Below are 23,823 nucleotides of genomic sequence, written 5' to 3'. Positions count from 1 at the left end.
GACGCTGTAGAGCACTTCACACCAGAACTAGACACAAGGAGTTTTTCCCCGAATGCCATCACTCTGCTAAACAAATAATTCCCTCAACACTATCAAACTATTCACAAAGTCTGCACTACCATTACTATTAATCTTCTCATCACTCATTACCCATCACCTCCCACCTGTGACTGTATGACTGTAACTTTGTCACTTGTATCCTTACAATTTATATGACTGTTTCCTATTATGATTCGATTGCTTATTGTACCTTATGACTATCATTAAGTGTTGTACCTTATGATTCTTGACTCCTGACAAATGTATCTTTTCTTTTATGTTCACTGACAGCATTTGCACCAAGACAAATTCCTTGTGTGTCCAGTCACACTTGGCCAATAAAGAATTCTATTCTACTGAAATGAAGAAAGCTTTAAGTAACAACGAATATATTTTTATGTAGAAAGATTACATACTTCAATTCTCATACTCATATAAAATTATACCTTATAAAGTTATTTGTTTTTACCAGGTTTGGTTTGGGAAGTTGCAATAGGAGCTTTATTTTTAAATACAACAATCAGATAACTCATGTAGATGGTATGTTTTGTTCCATCACAACCAATTCTTTTTGTCAGGATTTTAATTTATAAAAGACCATGGAAAAAGCCAAAATTATTATGCTCAGATGACTACTTTATTATACTTCTACATTTTTAAAAATAAAATTAATCATTATTGGACAAGCTATATCTACTCAATTTTTAAATAAAATTAGGATGGAAAGAAATTAAGTTGTAGGTGCAGCTTTACATAATGTTTTTGGAAACAGAAGGAAACGGGATTCTTTGAAAACATAGTTGTATAAAACTTCGAATATTTTAGCTCAATTGATGTGTAATTTATAAAATACCATGCAGCAAAGTATCAGCTCTCCCTATAAATTGTAAACAAACTTTAAGGCTGGAAGTAACTTTGTTTTTTCCATGATGAATCACATTGTTTAATACATCATTCAATCAGTTTTGGAAAACGATCCACTAGAACTATTGATGGGATGACATTTTAGTTTGGGAATATGCTGAAAATTTTGCAGTGAGAAAGTGCAATGAGTATTTCCTTGCTGGCAAATTGTTCTACAGCAACAATGACCTTGAAATGTTTGCAGAGTACCCAATACATAATTGCCAATACATAATTGTCTTTGTTCCTTCAACAGATACAAATGGATTCCTCAGAGAAGTATATTTGAGCGTATGATTTCATTTGGCTGGATTGCAGATGTTCTGGCACACAATCACTCCTTAATCTAAAATAAAACAGAAATATAATTGAACATTTGTTTTAAAAAGACTTCTGTTATACTCCTCAAATATATATATATATAAAAGTATGCAGTGTGGATCTTTAATGTTGTATTAAGTGCAAAGACCACTGGTCATTACAGCTGGTCAGGCATATAGAAATGCAATATTCAACTTCTTGGATTCAAGTTTTGTCTCAGCAAGATTATCAATTAAAGTTCAATATTTTAAAATTCAATATCAATGCATATATAGCCATAGGTAAAATATAGGTCCCAGTCCAGAATGACAATCAAGTTAATTGATGTATTTTCCTTGGGTAAGTACAATGAAAGATCAAGATTAGGAATGTATACCCATTGCATGCATTTTTCTAGGACGAGAGTTTACGTTCTTCTCTCTACATAAAGTGGTCCTGAGCCTTGTGAACTGAACCTACACACTGAACCTACACACTGAAGTAAATTTAAAAATGGAGACAGTGAAGCATAAGATATATCTAATCATGCCTTTGCATCCTGAGATAGACAACCCAGTTGCAAACAGGTACATAGCTAAAGGAAGGTGGATTGATTTAGCCTAATCTATAGTTTAAAATCTTGCAAAAAGCAGATACACTGCTGGGTAACCAATCCCTAGTTATAAAGCAGTTTAGACAAATACCAGCCTTGAGAAAAAAGGAAGATGACAAAACAGAAAAGAACCTAACTATTTCTATACTGTTTATATTTTATTAAAAAGAAATGCATATTTCATTAAAAATGTTTAACAAAATATTTTCACTAACTATATTAGCATTGTCAGATCTGGTTATTCAAATGTTAATAGTGCATATATGTTTATTTATTTAAAAAATGGTTAATAAGAGACATAGCCTATGATTTCATAATTAGCATTTATAGATTTCTTTATTGGCCAAGTGTGATGGGACACACAAGGAATTTGTCTTGGTGCATATGCTCCCAGTGTACATAAAAGACACATTCATCAAGAGTCAAGAATCATAAGGTACAATACTTCATAATAGTCATAGAGTATAATAAGCAATCAATCATACTAGGAAACAGTCAATAAAAATTGTTAGGATACAAGCAACAAGGTTACAGTCATACAGTCATAAGTGGGAGGACATGGGTGAAAGGAAGGATGGGAGGATTAATAGTAAAACTAATAGAAATGCAGACGTAGTAAATAGTTTGATAGTGTTGAGGGAATTATTTGTTTAGCAGAGTGATGGCTTTCGGGGGGAAAGTGTCCTTGTGTCTAGCTGTTGTGGTGTGCAGTGCTCTATAAGCGCAGGGGTGGGCAAACTTTTTGGCTCGGGGCCGCATTGACTTTTTAAAATTTGACAGGCGGGCCGGGTCAGCACAAGATTTTTGGGAATCGCCCCCCCCCCCTCTTCTCTCGCTCCCCTCCCTCGGAGGCCCCTGAGTCAGGAGTTGCTACCTCCGGCGCAGCTCCAGCTGGCTCCAGTCCCGCGTTGCCTCGGGAAGGGAAAGGCAAAAGGAAGAGCCGCGGTGGTGCTTTGCAAGCGGAGCAGCGGCACCGGAGGCTCAGGCTCAGCGGCTCCTGGTTTTGCCTTTTCCTTCCCAAGGCAACGTGGGACTGGAGCCGCACGGAGCTGCGCCAGCGGTAGCAACTCCTGACAGCCCCAGCCGGACACCTGAGCGGAGCCGGGCAAAACTGCCTCTTGCTGCTGCCGGAGCACTGCGGGTGCCTCCTCCAAGCAGCCTGCCCGCCCACGGGCTTCCCTCTGCTGCGCGGCTCGGGGCCAGGCGCAAGCGGTGCGTCATTTTTAGGGTAGGAGTTGAAACAGTTTATGTCCAGGATGTGAGGGGTCTGTAAATATTTTCACAGCCCTCTTTTTGACTTGTGCAGTATACAGGTCCTCGATTGAAGGCAGGTGGGTAGTAATTGTTTTTTCTGCAGTCCTAATTATCCTCTGAAGTCTGTGTCTGTCCTGTTGGGTTTCAGTACCAAACCAGACAGTTATAGAAGTGCAGATGACAGGCAATAATTCCTCTATAGAACTGTATCAGCAGCTCCTTGGGCAGTTTGAGCTTTCTGAATTGGTACAGAAAGAACATTCTTTGTTGTGCTTTCTCAATGACGTTTTTGATGTTAGGTGTCCACTTTAGGTCATTTGATATGATAGAACCTAGAAATTTGAAGGTCTCTACTGTTGATACTATGTTGTCTAGTATTGTGAGAGGTGGTAGTATGGGAGGGTTTCTCCTAAAGTCTACCACCATTTCTATAGTTCTCCCATCCTTCCTTTCACCCATATCCTCCCACTTATGACTGTATGACTGTAACCTTGTTGCTTGTATCCTAACAATTTTTATTGACTGTTTCCTAGTATGATTGATTGCTTATTATACCCTATGACTATTATGAAGTATTGTACCTTATGATTCTTGACTCTTGATGATAGTTTTGAGTGTGTTCAGTTCCAGTTTGTTCCGGTCACACTGCAAGACAAGTTGTACAACCTCCCGTCTGTTTGTGGATTCGTCGTTGTCTTAATGAGACCAATCACTGTTGTATCATCTGCAAAATTCAATATTTTAACAAATGGATCATTTGAGATGCAGTCATTGGTATAAAGGGAGAAGTGAAGAAATCACACAGCCTTGGGGGGGGCCTGTGCTAATTGTACAGGTATCAGATGTGGTTCTGCCTAGCTTCACCTGCTGCTTCATTTCTATTAGGAAGGTTATGATCTACTTACAAGTGTGTTCAGGTACCACTAGCTGATTTAAGTTAGTTAGAAGAATGTCTGGAATGATGGTATTGAATGCTGAACTAAAGTGTACAAAGAGGATCCTTGCATAGGTATTTGGAGATTCAAGGTGTTGTAGGATGTAATGCAGAGCCATATTAACAGCATCATCTGTCAATCTATTTGCTCGATATGCAAACTGCATGGGATCTAACAGTGGATCCGTGATGTTTTTCAGGTGAGACAGCACTAGCCTTTCAAAGGTTTTCATAACTACAAATGTTAGAGCAACTGGTCTGTATCATTCAGTTCCCTGATGGAGGGCTTCTTTGGCACTGGGATGATAGTAGAGCATTTGAAGCAAGAAGGAACATAGCACACCTCTAGCATATAAAAAGCATTCATAAAAACATACCTCCACAACTACACCTGCTGCTATAGTGGATCCTCCATAGCGCAACATAAATCTCCCAAGTTCTTTAAAGTCTTTATAAAGCTCCAAAGCAATAGGCCTTTGGGTCTGAAGTTCTATTAAAGCATTCTGCCCTTTTGTCAGACACCTACAAGGAAAGGAAAACTTGTTAGTACTTGTTAAAAATTATATTACTATGAAAGGCCATCCAATTGTGTATGCTTGTGTTTTCAGATATACAAAACGAAAGATTTAGTATAGTTTCCACCTAAAACTGGGCAAAGAACATAGTTTCCCTTTCCTAAACAGCAAGGAATTGCATAATCTGATGATATTTTGATGATTCTCTCATTTCAAGTTTATTTTTCCCAGAAATCCACACACACCAGAGAATTTATAAGCTGGAAGCAGCCAAAGGATAATCATACCATCTCTAAATCTTATCAAATCACATCTCACTTTGAAATCAGAATCTGTGACAATGTACAATTTACAATTAATATAGCAACACCCTTTCAGTAATTCAGAAAAGGCAGTCTGCCAATATAACTTATACTACAGCTTTACACTTATCAATACAAATCAAACACTCTGTAGGCACTAATGTTAACAGCAATTATTTAAAATATATCATGGTCACTGATCTTACATTCAATTTCTACCAGTTTTAATTAATTCATAATTTCAATTTTCAAAAGATTTTAAACTACAATAATTACATTGATATTTGTATATTAACAAATTATCTTAACATACTTACTTAGGTTTTTTCTTGGCAACTTCACCAGTACTTTTATGAAGCACACTCAGTAATTTTCTAATAGTAGCAGGTTCACTTACAGTTTGAAAATGTAAGAGCACCTAAAAGAAAATTTCATTTTAATTGACATTTTTAATCATTGTCTGCAATTGACAAAATACAGGTTTACCTGAAAAAAAATGTTTTCTGAATACAACATAAAAAGACAAGGAGAGATTTTGATCAATTCTACATTTTCATTTTATACCAGTGGTTCCCAAAGTGGGTGGTGGGATGACTTAGGGGGGCGCTAAGAGGCAAGGGGCTGGCAGGGGGGCGCTAAGAGGCAGCAGGGGGCGGTTTGAGGCACCGGCCCTGCAGGTTCACTCATTGACTAGCACTGCTCTAGAGCCAGCACCTCCAATGCGGAAGCAGTGGCACGTTACATGCCGCCACGGCCGTGTTTGATGCGCCGCTCCCCTGCCGCCTCTTAGCGCCCCTCTGCTGGCCCCCTTGGGGACACTAAGAGGTGGCAGGGGGGCATTCAAGGCACCGGTCCTGCAGGTTCACCCATTGACTGTAGCACCGCTCCGGAGCCGGCGCCTCCAACGCGGAAGCGGTGGCACGTTATGTGCCGCTGTGGCAGCGTTCAATGCACCGTCCCCCTGCCACCTCTTATGTCTCCAAGAGGGCCAGCAGAGGGATGCTAAAAGGCGGCAGGGGGTTCACCCATTGAGGCGCCGGGTCCGGAGCGGTGCTACAGTCAATGGGTGAACCTGCAGGGCCGGCGCCTCAAACACCCCCCTGCCACCTCTTAGCATCCCCAAGGGGGCCAGCAGAAGGGCGCTAAGAGGCGGCAGGTCAAACGTGGCCATGGTGGCATGTAACGTGCCACTGCTTCCGCGTTGGAGGCACCGGCTCCTGAGCAGTGCTAGTCAATGGGTGAAACTGCAGGGCCGGCTAAGAGGCGGCAGGGGGGCATTCGAGGCGCCAGCCCTGCAGGTTCACCCATTGACTGTAGTAATGCTCCAGAACCGGTGCCTCGAATGTGGCAGCACGTAGGGAAAAGCCGCTGCCACTACTTTCCCAAAGTGCCACCGCTGTCGCATTCTGTCTGTCTGTCCATTCATCCATCGACCCATCCATCCAAAAGGTCTGTCTGTTTGCCTGCCTGCCTTCCTGCCTACCTGCCTGCCTACCTGCCTGCCTGCCTCTCTCTCTCTCTATCCACCCATCCATGTTCGAAGCACCGGCCCTGCAGGCACATCGGGAAAGTAGAGCAAAGCCAGTCTGAGAGGGAGGGAGGGAGGGAGGGAGGGAGGGAGGGAGGAGAGAGAGGGAGAGAGAGAGAGAGAGAGAGAGAGAGAGAGAGAGAGAGAGAGAGAGAGAGAGAGAGAGAGATATGATGCATCTGATTGAAATGAGGCCTAGTTTAGACTGAGGCCCTTTTCCACATTGAAACATCTTTGCCAGCACATTGAAACCTCTTTGGCTTCTATTAAAGGTTTTGTGGATGAAACATGGTCAAGACTATCAGGAAGTTCTCACATTTTGTTGAGGCTTTAAACAGGATCCATTGGACCAGATCTCCACCCTAAAAATTACTTTTCCCCAATGTATTACAGTGTCAAGTGTCAAGTGTTCTGAAGAAGGCAAAACCAAAATGTGCTGGTAAATTACAAGAACACACACACACACACTCCCTTCTAACCCTGCTGGAGCAGGTGATTGGACTAGAATAAATATCTCATTATCTTTCTCCTCCCTCCCTCCTTCTTTATTTCTTTTTCTTTCTGTCCCTTCCTTCCATCTACCCCTTTTTCTTTCTTTCCCCTTTCTCTTTATTTTCTTCCTCTCTTCCTCTCTTTCTTTTCTCTCTCTCTTTCCCTCTCTCAGGCTCATCCCTTTGGATCAGGGGTCGTCAAACTTTTGGACCTCAGGGACTACCAAACTCATAATTTTAAATCCCGGAGACCACTAATATGAATTTTGACTGACGGTGCCTTTCTGGCGTTGGTGGGAGAGATCGAGAGATCGATCTGATCCAACCTCTCTCTCTCCCTCTCTCACACACACACAGGCAGGGGTGGGATTTAGACCCCTGATCTAAAGCTGTCAAAACTCCAAAAACTGGTCAAGTAGTTCTGGGGAGGCCAGTCATAAATTAGAACACTTGCTAAACAACCAGTCATTAAGTGAGTCCCACTTGCATTTGGTCTGCCAGTCACCTGGCCACGCCCACCCAGTCACATGACCAGCAAGCCATGCCCACCCATTCATGTGACCAGCAAACCACATCCTCAAATTAGGCCCCACCCACAGAAATTTGAATCCCACCCCTGGATGGGGGGCACCGAGGATGAGTTTGTAGCACCAAGGGGGCAGTGGACCGAAAAAGTTTGGGAACCACTGTGTTACACTTTCCTATTTTCTCTCTTATCAGTACTTTGAAACTCCTCTGAATTTTTTTATTACAACCATTCCATCTGCGAATAAACTTAATGATAGTTATGACCAGTCCTTAAAGTTCTGGCAATCCCAGCAGCCCTGTGGTCACATGATTGCTATCTGAGTCCTTGGCAACCAGCTTGCATTTACGACCAGTTCCAGCACCCTGCCGTCACGTGATCGCCATTTGTGACCTTCCCTGCAAGCTATCTCTGAAAGTCAATGAGGAAGCTGGCAGTGACTGTCACAAGTCACTGAGGTAAGGCTCCCCATCTATCCATCCTCCCCCAGCCATTCTAGCCTCATGTCACACCATTCACTTGTGCATCTCTGCACATCCACCCTGAGCCTCGCCATGGCTACCCCACTATTCGTGTACCTGTGTGTACCTCTGAGCTTCACTGTGCCTTGCTTGCATACCCATGCACCCTTGTGTACTCTGCCCAAGCCTCATTGTGCCTCTCACACCCCCTTCCTGAGCCTCAAATCTCCCTCATACTCTTGGGCATTCTTGTACCCTCCCTGAGTCTTGCTTCACCTCACTCACACTTTCATGCATCCCCTTGCACCTTTGTACATCCTTCCTAGCCTCATGCACCCCTGCACATTCTCCCTGATGCCTTCCCACCTGCCTTACCGGGCCTCCACATCCTCCCAACCTCGTTGCACTTCACTCTCATGCTCACACCCACTCCTCTCCCTCCCTCACCCTGACTCTCATTGTGCCTCCCTCACATGAAACCTCTACAAGCCCCCCCCTCACAACCTCAAACACCCCCTGAAGAAAGTTGTCTCACCTAAAAACAGTAAGATTTGGTTAGTGACAGTAACCAAGTCTCCAGGACTTGCTAAGGGCTAAGCACTGTGCTTTTTGACTGCGTCACTTAATGATGGAAAAGCCAGTTACAAGTGCTGCTGTAAGTCGAGGACTACTTGTATACCCATCTTCACCTAGAATGCTATAATCTCTCCACTTTGTGCTGAGAATGGCAAGAAACCATCGGCCTGTAAAATTCTTTTGGCACTGTGAGTCTATTTAAAAAGGCTGAGGAAAATAATACTTAAAAATATAAATGAAATTCCTTAAAAATGCTACACTTACAGGAAATCCTTTGGTGATGGGTATTTCAATATTAAAGATAAGAACACGAGCTCTGAAGCGTGTGCAGGTTTTAATTGGCTCCTTGGGACAGCAAAATATACAACCAACACTGCAAGAGACAACAGAGTAACACATGAAATATATACTGATAATGACTCTCTGTGTATTTTTAATGATACCATGACATGCCATAACATAAATCAGCTAGACCAGGTTTATGGGCCATGACAAAAAACAAGGTTGGAAGAATCTTCCCTTTCTACTGCCCTCTGTCAACATTAACATTTGCTTTAGAATAATTAATTTCAAAGTGCTCCCTGAAGCAATAATATAACAAGGTTTAAAGACATCGGCACATGTGTTATATACAGAATGGCCACATGATCAGCTTACAGAAGAACAGGGATAAAGTGTTGAGCAAGAAAGGGGGGATGAAATTTCGTCTTAGCAAAATTGTCAATCATTAATATATAAATTAAATAGTGGGGCAAGAATGTATTCTTGTTTTACTCTTTTGGAAAAGGGTAAGTTCAGTTATTTTGCCTTTGCAATTGCACTTTACAGGTAGTTCTTACGCGGTAACCACAATTGGGACATTCAACTCTGCTGCTAAGTGCCATGATCACTAAACATATATACTGTACTTCAGAATAACAGAATTGGAAGGGACCTTTGAGGTCTTCTAGTTCAACTCCCTGATCAGGAAACCTGCTGTCCCACTGCTCAGGAAAAGAGCTTAGACAAATGTTTGTCCCATTCCTTCTTAAAAACTTCCAGTGTTGGAGCATTCACAGCTTCGGGAGACAAGTTGTTCCACTGATTAATGGTTGTAACTTCAGGAAATCTCTCCTTAATTCTAGGTTGCTTCTCTCCTTGATTAATTTCCTTACAAACAGAAAATGACAACTACAACAAACTATTGTAATTTTGAATATTTGCTAAATGAGGAGGTCAATAAGCAAGGACTACCTGTATTTGAGTGGTGATGCCATGACACCATGCTAATGAGGAGGTCACATGATCACATCAATTGATGTGGTAGTACTTTCCTCTGAAGTCTACCACACTGAACCAAAGGGTGCCTTTAAGTTCATAATTATTACAGAAAACACACATTAACCAAGAGAGAGAATGCAGATGAGAATGAAAATGTGCAGCTGCACAAAATGTGTTTTACTTAAAAAAATGGATCGCAAACCACATTGCCTATACTAGAATGCAAAATCACTATTGAACTCTTTAAAACATACTGTAGATTAAATTTTGATGGAGAGATTCTCACTGCAGAAACAATGAGAAACTGTTGAAGCAAAGTAGAAACTTCGAGCATTTTGCATTATCTTAAAGCCCCTGACTCTTTCCTACCAGGTGACTGCATGACATGAGGACACAGTATGGCATGCAGAAAAACATTCTCTATCATGGTTTACCACATATCAAGCTGTGCCAGATATGGAGCTCAGCACATCCCCCATACCACTTGTCAAAGCAGCTCACCTCATCCAGACCAGTCTCCCAAACTTTTTGGCAAGAGGTCTGCAGGAAGCAGAGTAGGATATCAGCTCCTGCACCTGTCCAATGTTTTGAAAGAGTGACCTCTTCTACAAAGTTTGCCAAAATGTAGCGGGTCTTCCACGGCTTGTTCTCTATTTCTTAGAAGCGAGGTGGCCCTGCTGCATTACAAAGCACCTCTGAGGGAGTGTTTCACTCAAAATTTTGTTGAAATGCCTCATCACAGACACACACAGTTCTCCTTCTCTTATTTCAGTCAATAGCAGTGTCATGTTTCTATTCCTTATCAAATTAAGTCTGCCTGTAATTTCCAATTAACTGTTATTCAGCAGCAAAGAATTTAAACACCAGTTTTACTTAAGTATTTTTGAGTACTTTAAATACCGTTGCCTGCAGATTAAGATGAATACTGTAGGGAATTGTGAAGTATCTCTCATTTGTTTTTTTAGTCAAACAACTGGCAGAATCTAATTAGAACACTGCCAAGTTCAAACTGCATTTTGCAGGAGTTAGTGAATCTGCACCATTATGAGTGGAATGAAGCAGGTAAACTTCCCACATACTTCTTCTGCATCTGGTAAATCATTCATGATCAGGCACAACGGTTATAAGAGGTTATGTTAAATATAAACGGTTGCTTAGTCAAACTCCCTTGTGCACTCACTTGATTTTGATGATATCCATGCCAGTCAAAGTGAGACTAATGTGATCTCCAGCTGCAGCCCAATCCACTGGCTGCTCATGTAGAGCAATTCCTAGAAATGAGTAAAACCAGTACTAAATAGTGAACTACTTTGGTTTAACAGCTACAAAGAACTGTTTCTGCAATTCTGCTGCATCAACTGCTATTCCTCAGTTTTCAGTATGAATGCAGTGATAGTAAAGCCTGTTGACTAAAATCAGAGAAACATTTTATTTTCAGGTACCTCTATTATCTATAAATATTTTGTTTATTCATGGTTTTCTGCAAGTCACAGCACTAGGTTTTTATTGGTGTCACGCAACACAGAGATAACTATACAACAAGTATCCTGTCCCGGCTTTTTAGACTGAGTTATCTGCTTTCATTTTTCCACAAATAAGTCAAAACATGTCTGTGTGTCTTTTCACATGTACGTGTACGTATAATGCAGGCCACAAAACTGTATTCTAAAACCCCCTACATTATTTAAAAGAATCATGAATTTCTGTGATATGCAGATAATCAAATGCAAATATGAAAACTCATATAGAAATATTTAGATCTTTTTTTCTTTCTTTCTTTTTCTTTCTTTCTGAATAAACTTTGGATATTTAGACTAGACACCAAAAATCAAGCAGATCTAACTCAATGTCTTCTGAATTTAAATTAATTTATTTTATGCATACCAGTAATTCAGTATACAAACCTGTTTTTCCTCTTGCACATGTATTAATGGATAACTGAATTATAACATGTTATGCTTCATTCTAGTATCATGTGTGCTTGGGATGGCTTGGGGTGCATATTCACTTAACAACCCTCAGTTCTCTGTTAATGATAGCAACTGGGACTGCCAGGATTGCTGTCACTAAGCGATGTAGTCACATGTCTTGCTTTATGACCACACCGCTTAGTGACAGAAATTCAAATTTCAATTGTAGTCGTCAGTCAATTATTTATTAGGTTTTGCTTTTGATAATTTTAGTTACCAATTTCTGAAACTGTTTATTGTGTGATCCAAGGAAAAAAAATCTTCAATCCATATCCATACCTTTCACAGTGCAAGTTTCATTAGGAGGCATGACAAGGAGTCGTTCTCCAACTTGGACATATCCTGCTTCAATTTTACCCGTCACACAGAATCCTGATCCTTGATCTAGGACAAAAAATATTTGTTTGAGAAAATTAACTGAAGATAAAGTAACACTATTGATTTAAACTCAGACTAGTAAAGGTCTAGTTTTCAAAAGAATAAAACTGCAAAATTAATTAGACTGGCTTTCTTATAAGAGGCGGCATGAAAACTGAAAACTGAACACCGATTACAGAAATCTTTTCCGTGTTCTTAGCTGTACGTGTTTCTCTCCCCCTCCTCCTTCCATTGTTTCAATTTATGCTTACTGGCTCTGAAGGGGATGAGATTCATTGTAGGTTATTCTGTTCTGTTTTATTTTATCTCAAACTTTCAATAATAAAAAATAAAATAATAAAACTTTCCCTTTGCCTTCTGAGAACCAATTTGATGCAATGGTTAATGCATCATTCAGGCTAGATATAAACAAGAGATTGGGAGTTCTAATTCCACCTTAGGCACGAAGTCAGCTGGGTAACCTTGGGCCAGTCATTCTCTTTCAGGAATGAAAAGCAGGCAATGGCAAACCATTGCCAAAATCTTGCCAGGAAAAATGCAAGGACCTGTGTTACTCACAGAAGTTAATGCTGACTCTTTGGTCCCCAATACTACACACCTAAATTCTTTACTTTCAGCCAGGATCACAAATTTTCTTTAACAATTCATAAACAATTTGACACATTGTAAACAATTTTAAAATAAAGTTACTATGCTGGAATTTCTGCTTCCAGTCTACTCACAGTGCTATTCATTTCTTCAAGTTTGGTTTAGCATGTTCATAGAAGCACTTCTTGGGTTATGACCATTTGTTTAGCAACCACTCAAAGTTACGATGGTGCGGAACGAACGGTACTTATGACCATTTCTCAGAGTTCCAGCCATCACAGCTCCCTGCAGTCACATGATCATCATCCAGTTCATGATTAGGATTTTCCTGCAGGCTTCCCAAACACAAAGTAAATGGGGAAGCCTGCAGGAAGTCAGAAATCATGATCACATGAGATCCTCACTTAAATGAGGACACAGAGTCCTCAGGTTACAACAGCAATGAGGACTGCTGGAATTGCTGTTGCTAGCTGATGCAGTCATGTGATGCTGCACTTTGGAATTGCATCATTTGGCAACAGAGATTCTGGTCTCATCTGCCATCACAACCCAAAGCTCTCTGAATTAATCTTGCTGAATTAACACAAGATCCAAATTACTGTTACATATGTTTGTTTTCTATGCATAGTGAAATTGTTTGAGGAAAAAAATTTCAAAGGTGTACCATACAAAAATTGTTTCATACTTATAAGCACTAACAGTGTACATAAAACATAATGAGATTTTAGAATATGAAAAGGTGTTATAATTAGCTTCACATGAATCTTCCTTTGACCTTAAACAATAGCAAGAAGAGGAATCTTCCTAGACCTTAAACAGTAGCAAGAACAGGAATAAGACAGGAATGTATTTTAGTTCACCTGCTCTTTCATTTGTCCATCAACTCTCTCATGCACAGAAAGAATATTTTGTAGTATCATTCCCAAAAATTGCTAATAGGTACATGGCACTTTTATAGTGTGCAAATAACGTTGTGCTGCTATCACAAACACCAAAACAACTACCCAACTTATTGTTCTTAGAAAGTTTTAGGGATTAGCTATTCAAAAAGAAAAACTTGAGTTTTATAAAGAGAGCTGGGTTGCATGCCTGCTGGTTAAATGATCAGTCAAGAATTAGAAAAATTATGTCCTTTGTAAAGTGTGACAGCTAATTTGAAAGTTATCCTCAGATGTCTCTAGGAATGTATAAAATATATCTCTGTATGAGTAGAACATTCCAGGGAACACTCTGTGCTTCCATGAACAGATAATCACGGACAGATTTTGAAATACCTGCACAAATCTTGCAAAGAATGTTGTTGCTTAAATGTTTAAAGAGAAGCACTTTCTAACATGCTTTTTGTGAAACATTTATTTCAGATACTTTACATAACTCCAGTAAATTGTTTACAAAAATACATTTGGTGAGACTTTAAAAAATATTTTATTAAAGATTATAATTGCAATAGTAAAACATAATACAAATTGAAATATAGGAAGGAAGGAAGGAAGGAAGGAAGGAAGGAAGGAAGGAAGGAAGGAAGGAAGGAAGGAAGGAAGGAAGGAAGGAAGGAAGGAAATATATTAAAGTATAAAGAATAAAGAATTTTGATAATATTTCACCTCCTCTTAATTTATAACCAATGATCTCTCCATCCATTCCACATCTCTTATCTATAAAGAAATCCATAAGCTCCATTGCAATTCAGGTGTTAGCCAAAGTCCATTAAGGGTTACCACAACTAACATATCTATTTTAACCTTGATCAAATAAACCAATTTTATATTCCTTCCTTTTACTTCTACAATTTTAGTCCGTTCAAGTAATATACAACTTGTTTTTTCATTCTTTTTTGTCCCTTCATACAAGATTTATCCAAACTTTAATAAACTTCTTTTGTAAATCCATTTGGGAAGACTTTACTACATACCTTTAAAAACATCTGATACACATAATCTGAATGGTTTATCAACTGATCTTTGAGGTGGCTTGAAAGAATCTGTAAATAAATCAATAAATCAATATATATTGTGTTAACAGATATATTTTAATTGGAGTGTAATATGGCTTATTGGTATTATGTTTGCAACACTTTCCAATCTTCAAAGATGTATAGACTTACCAATTTGTTCCAGCAAGCATTTTCCTGTGTACCATTTTGCCAATTCACTTGCTTGACTTTTTGTGACAAGATTTTCACCGCCAAGTCCACAATAAGGTGGCCCGAACCCGAAGGTCTCCCGATCCAAGCTGTCGCCGCCCGCCCACCCACCCGAGGATGCAAGGGGGAGAATTATCACCCCCGAAAAGACGCCCTAGCCGTTTTTTCAAAAAAAAAATAAGGCCTGGCCTTATTATGTGAGAAACACGGTATTCAAAAAGAAAAAAAAACCTGAGTTTTATAAAGAGAGCTGGGTTGCATGCCTGCTGGTTAAATGATCAGTCCAGAATTAGAAAAATTATGTCCTTTGTAAAGTGTGACAGCTGATTTGAAAGTTATCCTCAGATGTCTCTAGGAATGTATAAAATATATCTCTGTATGAGTAGAACATTCCAGGGAACACTCTGTGCTTCCATGAACAGATAATCACGGACAGATTTTGATATACCTGCACAAATCTTGCAAAGAATGTTGTTGCTTAAATGTTTAAAGAGAAGCACTTTCTAACATGCTTTTTGTGAAACATTTATTTCAGATACTTTACATAACTCCAATAAATTTTTTACAAAAATACATTTGGTGAGACTTTAAAAATATTTTATTAAAGATTATAATTGCAATAGTAAAACATAATACAAATTGAAATATAGGAAGGAAGGAAGGAAGGAAGGAAGGAAGGAAGGAAGGAAGGAAGGAAGGAAGGAAGGAAGGAAATATATTAAAGTATAAAGAATAAAGAATTTTGATAATATTTCACCTCCTCTTAATTTATAACCAATGATCTCTCCATCCATTCCACATCTCTTATCTATAAAGAAATCCATAAGCTCCATTGCAATTCAGGTGTTAGCCAAAGTCCATTAAGGGTTACCACAACTAACATATCTATTTTAACCTTGATCAAATAAACCAATTTTATATTCCTTCCTTTTACTTCTACAATTTTAGTCCGTTCAAGTAATATACAACTTGTTTTTTCATTCTTTTTGTCCCTTCATACAAGATTTATCCAAACTTTAATAAACTTCTTTTCTACATCCATTTGGGAAGACTTTACTACATACCTTTAAAAACATCTGATACACATAATCTGAATGGTTTATCAACTGATCTTTGAGGTGGCTTGAAAGAATCTGTAAATAAATCAATAAATCAATATATATTGTGTTAACAGACATATATTTTACTTGGAGTGTAATATGGCTTATTGGTATTATGTTTGCAACACTTTCCAATCTTCAAAGATGTATAGACTTACCAATTTGTTCCAGCAAGCATTTTCCTGTGTACCATTTTGCCAATTCACTTGCTTGACTTTTTGTGACAAGATTTTCACCGCCAAGTCCACTGGTAGGGATGTAAGCTACATCTGATTCCTGGTGGAATTAAATGTTTATTTTGCAATGCAAATTCAATAATTAACTCTATATTATTAAATGCAAGCCTCTGAAATTCAAATTAAGAATAATTGTTTTTCTGGGAAAGAGTTTTTAAAACTTCATATAATAAAGTTACCTGATAAAGTTTAAAATTCAGAGACAACTAAGACCATTTTAAAAAGCAATAGAGCTGTAGAAATCATTCAAATCACTGTCCCTTGCATTGTTGATAGGGTCATATTAAAGTTTCAGCATTATCATTTGTGTACTTGTACCAAAGGCATTTTTGTCCTGACTGATTCAGTTTGTGAAAGGTGATTTGAGGCAATTTTCAAAAGCTAATACAACTTTTCTTTGGATCATGCAGCCACCATAGATATTAAACATAAGGCACAATCCATGCTGGGAGATGAATTAGGAGTATAGCCCACCCTGTTCTCAAAAGCATCATGGCAACTTTCAGTACACTCAGTCATTATACCTTTTACAACTATCTGATTTTGAAGGCACTGATTTTTTAGTTGCTCTGGTCTTTCATATTAGGACATGTCCAGAAGGTGATTTGGGAATACCAATCCTTTGTTGTCCCACAGTGCCCCTAGGCTTCATCTTGCCCCACCAACTATTTATTATCTACACAAAACCACTGGGAGAGGTTAATACAGTGGTGATACATAATTCTACTGCTCCTTGCTATCAAACCCCAACGAAGTAATCAATACTCTTGAAATGGTTTAAGTCACTTTAGAGGCCCAGAAGGGAAAGAATGAGATGAAATTAAAAGAATGTTTCCTGTGTTCCATTTTGTTTACTACATACACGTTAATGGTTTTCATGAAGAGATTTTTATAACTCATTTCTAAACTCCGTAGCCAGTATTGGCATATTCCTTGGTTCAAATTGGAACATCTCCTTGAGAATTGTCCAAAGCATAAAAGTCGGTCAAAAAGGAAAACTTCAAAACTTGGTTGTTTCAACCGAAGTTGGGGATCTTATAGGAATTAGTATATAACAAACTCTATATGTTGGATGGAATTGTTCAAGTCTTACTTATATCTGGGTTTTAAGCTGTTCTAAATTTTAACTATTGTGTTATATTCTTGTTGTACCACTGTTTTATCTGACTGTTTATTGTACTCTGCCTAGAGTCACATAGGTGAGATGAGTGGCTATGTTAATTAATAAATTAAATCCTCAACAGTCATTAAATTCCCAAGTGCTTGCTGTAGTGAGAAGTAATTTTTAACAATTATAGCCAGGGAAGCAACTACAACCATTCCTGATTTGGTTATCCAATCCATGCCTTGGCTATATATCCCATTTTGACTACAAGACATTTTGCACCCTTGAAAGGGATACATGCCTCAAATCATACAAAATGTAACAGTTACTGCTACCTACTACAAAATACCAGGATTGTGATTGCTTATCAGACACAATCTAAGATGCTGGTACTGACCTTTAAAGACCTGATGAATCAGACGTATCTATCTAAGGGGACACTTCTCCCATTAAGAACATCCTTGGACATTTGTTTGTTTGTTTGTTTGTTTATATTTGTACCCCACCTTTGTTATTTTTAAAAATAATTCAAGGCAGTGAACATACCTTCCTCTCTATTTCCCTCACAGCAACAACTCTGTGAGGTGGTTTGGGCTGGGAGAGAGTGAGTGGCCCAAAGTCACCCAGTTGGCTTTCATGCCTAAGGCAGGATTAGAACTCATAGTCTCTACATTTCTAGCCTGATGCCTTAACCACTAGATCAAACTGACTCTTTTTTATCAGGTTCCATAACTGTTAGCTAAGAATTCTTAAATGATATTGCATGTATTTACATTTTTATTTTTTGTACTCCGTGTTTTACTGAAAGCGTTTTTATTTTATTTTATTTTATAACCTTTTGTTTACCTTAAAGCCAGCTTGCTTAAGGAATTGTCCAAGTTTATTAACAATTTCCTGAAATCGTTCCTGTTGCCAATTGACCTATAATATAAACATAATACTTTGCTGAGGAATAGTAACGTATTTGGACATTACTCCAGTACAAATGAAAATTATATTTTATCAACCAAGAAATATCACTATCATTGTACTCCTTGCTGCTTTCCTTTATCAAGTTAAGATGGCAATGTAGTAGAAAATGTGATCTGTTAAATTTTAAAATGTATTCAAATGCCAGTTCAATTAAAAATGCATGTGAAGTGGACTTAACATTTTTTTAAGGAATGATTACAATATCCTACGAGGTTAATTATATCAAGCAATGTCTCATAACAAAACAAAATTTAAGAATTAAATTTTAATTCTTAATTTTAAAGTATTGGATTAATAATAATATAATGAAGCAAAAAACTAAGCACACTGAAGAAATTAACAGGCTAGCATCAGTGTGGCTAATCTATCATTTAACAGGAAACGCAAGCAAATACTTTATTAGTATATGCTGCTTACACCGTTTTCTTCTATTTTAGGTTTTAGCTATCTTTATTTCAAAATATACTAGAGATTAACTTCAAAGTGAATATTATCTAAAATCTTTCTCTTCCTCTCTCTGTTATCTTCATGCATATTGATAAAATAAGCTTATTTATATTTATAAAATATGTTTTCAAAAAAAATATATCAAGGCAATACCTGATCCATTTTATTGACTGCAACTGCTAGCTGTGTTACTCCCAATGATCGAACTAAAAGACCATGTTCTCGTGTCTGTCCACCAGTCTCAAAACCAGCTTCAAATTCCCCTCTGCTGGCATCCACCACTAATACAGCCACATCAGCCTAAGGAAAATCACTTGATTAGTTTATTTCTTGGGTAAAGGTTAATCATACAAAGACTAGATACATCTAAAATGCTTTTCCCTTTTTCTTGTTGTTGTCTTATCATAAAGATACTGAAGCCTTCCTTAAATCACTTCAAATGAAACACCACAACATTTCTCATTTTGTTGATAGAATTATAATGTGCAAAAATAACATTTTAAACTGTCCCCAGTAAAGTAATAATGTTTTAAGAATAATTTCTTTCCACTGATTGTCACAATATAATTTGCATCCATGATGTAATATATATAATATGGGGAAGTCAAACTGCCAGTGAATACTACAATTAAATCTAAAAGTGCCTTATGTATACTAGGAAAGGCATTACCTGGGCAGCTCCTGTGATCATATTTGGAATGAAGTCTTTATGGCCAGGAGCATCCATAAGTGTAATCATTTTTGTTTTTGTCTCAAATTTGGTCATACCTACATCCATTGTCACTCCCCTACAAATAATGAACAGGTAAACAATGGATCATTTATCATAATATTCAAAATCAATCTGTATATCCTATCTCCTTTTTCTATATATAATTTTTATTATAGATTTTCACAGAAATAAAATGAAATGATATAAAGATTTAAAGAAGGAAAAAATAGGAAAAATATGAAAAGTAATACAGAAAGCAAAGAAATAAAATATAAAGAAGCAAATTTTAATCTTAGTATCTCGCCTCCTTCTTTACAGTTACACATCAACACACTGCTTCCCATATTCAGCCCTTTTAAATCTATAAATCACCAGTTCATTTTTTCTCATTTTCAGTAAAAAAAGTCCATAAGAGGTTTCTAGTCTTTCATATATTCACATCTTCTTGATCAACTAGTGTCAAAAATATCCCACAGAATGTGAGAGTTAAAACAGGAGAGTAATACACACACACACACACACACACACACACACACACATATATATATATATATATATATATATATATATATATATATATATATATATATATATATATATATATATATATTCTAAGTTTTCTATATATATGTATGGTATATTCGTCCACGTCATTGTAGTTGTCTTTATTGTAGCACGTTTCAGCAGAATCTCATCTGCCAGAAGCCTGATGATGGCAGATGAGATTCTGCTGAACGTATTATAATACACACACACACACACACACACACATACATACATACATACATACATACATATATATATATATATATATATATATATATATATATATATAATTGAAGCAATAGTAAGGGCATTCAACCATCATAATTAAAATCAAAATTACATGATATAGCTAAGTTCGGAAAGTTGGTGCAATAAGTGATCGTGGTTAGGGGTAAGAGCATATTATATCAAAAAAACAATTATAATTGTGATATGAATAAATATGCATTGATCTGCCATTTTAGTCTACATGTTACATTATATGAACAAGTTTACCACCACCCAAGGGAGTTTTAACCCATCTATCACTTCCTACAATTCATTTCTAATTCTGCAATGGAGATTCAAATATTTCCAGAAGTAATCTGGTACAAATAGCCGAATAATAATATATTTTCTAATTGTATTTGGATCTACTCTGGGGTCTCTCAGTGAAATAAAATTTCCTGGAGGCAGAAATACTACTCTAAAATTATGTGTAGTGGGTTTCTTGTAAAAACCATAGCTTTATATCAGAATTAGATAGTTTAATCATATATGATTATATATATGTTCTGAGTACATGGTACACAGAAACCTCAAAAACAACTTTGCTGTTACCACAGCCAATTTTCATGTAAAAGGGTAGTTTTTCTCACCTTTCTCTCTCTTCCCCTGTTTCATCTAAAACCCATGCATAAGCAAATGATGCTTTTCCAGCTTTCTTTGACTCTTGCTCGTATTTGTGCATTGTTCGCTTGTTCACATTACCCAGAAGATATAACAAATGACCCATTAAAGTACTTTTTCCTGCATCAACATGTCCTAAAAAGAAACACCACATTATCACTGATTAATTTATTTTAGAAGACATTTTATGCCCGTAACTAAAAAGAGGAACTATACATATTTTTCATTTTTGCACCAAAATAAATATACCTATTACTACAAGGTTAAGCAAATGTTTTCCTCCTTGTCTCTTCTCCAACTCAGCTTTTATATCTAATTGTTGTTTGGATTTTCCAGACTTTTTCATAGAAGTTTGTGCCACTGATGAGTCTTCTGATGCTTGAATGGTCTGAGAGGGAAAAGTTGATTTAGGTAATATCTCAGCTATTCCCATATTTGCAATGGTATCTCCAGCAGAGAATCCTTTTTGTGGCATAAAGGTATTATGTCCATTCTCTTCTACAGTTGCACTACAAAAAGCAGAGAATGAATGTGAAAATGCACATTTCAAAAGACTACAGATCAAAATAAAATTATCTATATATGTATTTACAATCTCAAATGGAAGAAAAAATGACTGTTCTATATATGGGATTATGGTGAAAAAGTATATTAATTATTACTTTACTAAGCTTCAAATAAGATGCAGAATTATGTGGGCGTTTTCCTCTTGCCGCTACAAAAAACATTCAGATAGCATACAAAATTATTCTAACCATGCTAAATTATTATTTGACAGCCCTCTTCCTCCGTTTACCCTACTAAGTTTCTTGCCTTGAGATGCAGTCTTAGGAAAGATAAACAACATGCCATGCATTAATTATGTTGCTGTAACAAGTTATAAAGAGCTGCTTCTAAAGGGACAAGCCTTGTGGGGACAGCTCACAGGGAGTCCTCATTCAGCTCAACCAGATATTTCTTATATTCCAAGGTATGGGGCAAGAGGCAATTCTAAAATGTATTGTTGTTTCAAACTTGAAATGACAATGTATGTCATTTCAGTATATATGGTGGGACACTTTGGAAAATATGTGTGCTATAGTGGAATCATAATAATAAGGCTGCACACACTTATAGTTGTTGTGAATACCGATTATGGATAGAAATATAAAAATCTCATATTGTGCTTAAAAGCTAAAAATCTGCCTCATTAGGAATTGTTTTACTTTTGTCTTACATTATCATGAAAATATCTTAATCCAGGTTTTAAATTTAGGAAACAAGAACACATATTCAGGATCTCTTAATTTGAACCTCTGTGGCACACATTTTCTGTGTTAAATTAGTCTGGTTATATATTCTGATTTAAGAATGTGAATTTCAAATACCTATAGAATAACTAAGCTTCATTTAGTCTTGTATTCTGGTGTAGGGAACCAACAGAGAAAGCAAGTTTCCAGCAGAGAAAAATGTGCAACACATTTTCAATTAACTAGTCTAAATATGAAATGGTGACAATTTTCGTGAAGCAGGAACCCAATGACATTCAGACCTATAGTAGGAATTAGCAATTGATGGCATTTTTTTCACATATGATACATTAAGAAATCCTAGAGCTTTTTTCCTTTATTTTCTTTTTTCTTTTTATTCTGACAGAAATTCATGTTTCTACCCAGTTGTTTCTGTCAATGAGGCCTTTAAAGTATACTCAGTTTTCCTTCCTTCTATACTACTTGCTGGTATTGAATACAAGGAGACTTTCGTTGGTGTATTAGAACCTTCTCTTCACTAAACATTTTGCCTTTCTCTCATGATGACCTTTAATTTAAAGTTACATTTAACTATTATATGTAACTCTCTATTTTAGTATCCAAATAGTAAAAACTGGATTATGTGCAGAACAGAACTCAATACAACAGGCAGCAATGGCAGCAGGAAACTAAAGGGAAGGAAGGGGGAGAAAGAAGAAAAAAGATCAGAAAAGCAGGTGCACATAGAGAAGAAAGGGGTGAGGTGCACCAGTCCTGCCTTACTTATTCTATTAGACTCTTTCATGTTCATTTTAACTAACATTTGGAACAACCAAAATGTTCCAGGATTCTTTTCAACTACACTACAACCTTGCCTGAAACTGTTCAGCTGAACTTCAAGCACCAAGATGTTTCTCCCATGCCAAGAACAATACACATTTTCTCCATTTGTAAACACACCACCACTAGAGACTCAGAATGCACAGGTTATTTATCAAATTCTTAAACAACATACTGCATGTAGATGGAATATCATTTCTACAAGAAAATAGAACATAATAAATAAGATGTAGTAGATACTGGTCCATGATCAGTCAGTTGGAAGGCATACAGAGAACATACGTTATACAATGCGGTATAGAACATGGGCATCTTAAGAATGACCCAAATGTCTTCCTTCTCTTTTCTGAATTGATTGCATTTCACATGAATTATCTGGCCAAGAATTTAATTTACAACTCTTTAATCTGAATTCACCTGAGAATAATCTGGCAATCTACAGAAAGATATCGTGGTTCTACCTACAATATGCAGAGTGAAAGTTTTTTTCTTAAAAAAATCACAAATGCAAAATGCCTTTTATGTAAGCTTAAACAAGTGAAACAAGAAGCCATGCTATTTATATATATGCAATGGCACATATAATAGTAAATCTTTATCAAAAAACAGAACAAAACAAAAGTCAATAGAGGTTCACTATTCGGAAAGAAGACCTAACAAAAATGTATTTTGAGGGGAATAAGGGCTTACCATGGGACTTCAAAGCCAGTAGCTTGCTTCTTTCCAGATATGGTCATTTTGGTAACTTTTGGCCCAATGTCAGAATCTGTTCTGATAGCTTGAGAATCTCTCACTTTTCCTAGCAGAATGAGAAAAAAATAAAACTATAACAATAGAGCAAACTGAGTATATAACTAGATTGGCCTGCACAATAGGTTGACAACAGATAATACAAAATAGCTTCTTAAAAATTTAGAACAAGAAAAATATGAAAAATTAGAGTGGATGCTTTCTAAGTAGATGCTTT

At 37.2% G+C, this 23,823-nt stretch overlaps 1 protein-coding gene across 1 annotated transcript in view; it reads right to left on the bottom strand.

Moving 5' to 3' along the window:
* Positions 1 to 654: 654 nt before the first annotated feature.
* The window catches only part of HBS1L (HBS1 like translational GTPase), a 48,104-nt gene continuing 24,935 nt past the window's right edge, over positions 655 to 23,823 (bottom strand). Inside the window, exons 6-19 of the mRNA XM_087971305.1 lie at positions 23,547 to 23,655; positions 21,037 to 21,296; positions 20,757 to 20,922; positions 19,312 to 19,429; positions 18,795 to 18,941; positions 18,069 to 18,143; positions 16,040 to 16,157; positions 15,846 to 15,914; positions 11,952 to 12,056; positions 10,883 to 10,973; positions 8,707 to 8,815; positions 5,178 to 5,278; positions 4,421 to 4,565; positions 655 to 1,288 (exon numbers count right to left, since the gene is read on the bottom strand). Coding sequence (XP_087827431.1) covers positions 1,277 to 1,288; positions 4,421 to 4,565; positions 5,178 to 5,278; positions 8,707 to 8,815; positions 10,883 to 10,973; positions 11,952 to 12,056; positions 15,846 to 15,914; positions 16,040 to 16,157; positions 18,069 to 18,143; positions 18,795 to 18,941; positions 19,312 to 19,429; positions 20,757 to 20,922; positions 21,037 to 21,296; positions 23,547 to 23,655 — 1,625 coding nt within the window. The 3' untranslated portion in view covers positions 655 to 1,276. The remainder of the gene's footprint in view (positions 1,289 to 4,420; positions 4,566 to 5,177; positions 5,279 to 8,706; positions 8,816 to 10,882; positions 10,974 to 11,951; positions 12,057 to 15,845; positions 15,915 to 16,039; positions 16,158 to 18,068; positions 18,144 to 18,794; positions 18,942 to 19,311; positions 19,430 to 20,756; positions 20,923 to 21,036; positions 21,297 to 23,546; positions 23,656 to 23,823) is intronic.

Source organism: Notechis scutatus, chromosome 1 (genome assembly GCF_049901735.1).
Source record: "Notechis scutatus isolate UNSWTSFEM ecotype Mainland chromosome 1, rNotScu1.2, whole genome shotgun sequence".
In the NCBI taxonomy this organism is placed as follows: Eukaryota; Metazoa; Chordata; class Lepidosauria; order Squamata; family Elapidae; genus Notechis; species Notechis scutatus.
This window is presented reverse-complemented; position numbering and strand designations above follow the sequence as displayed.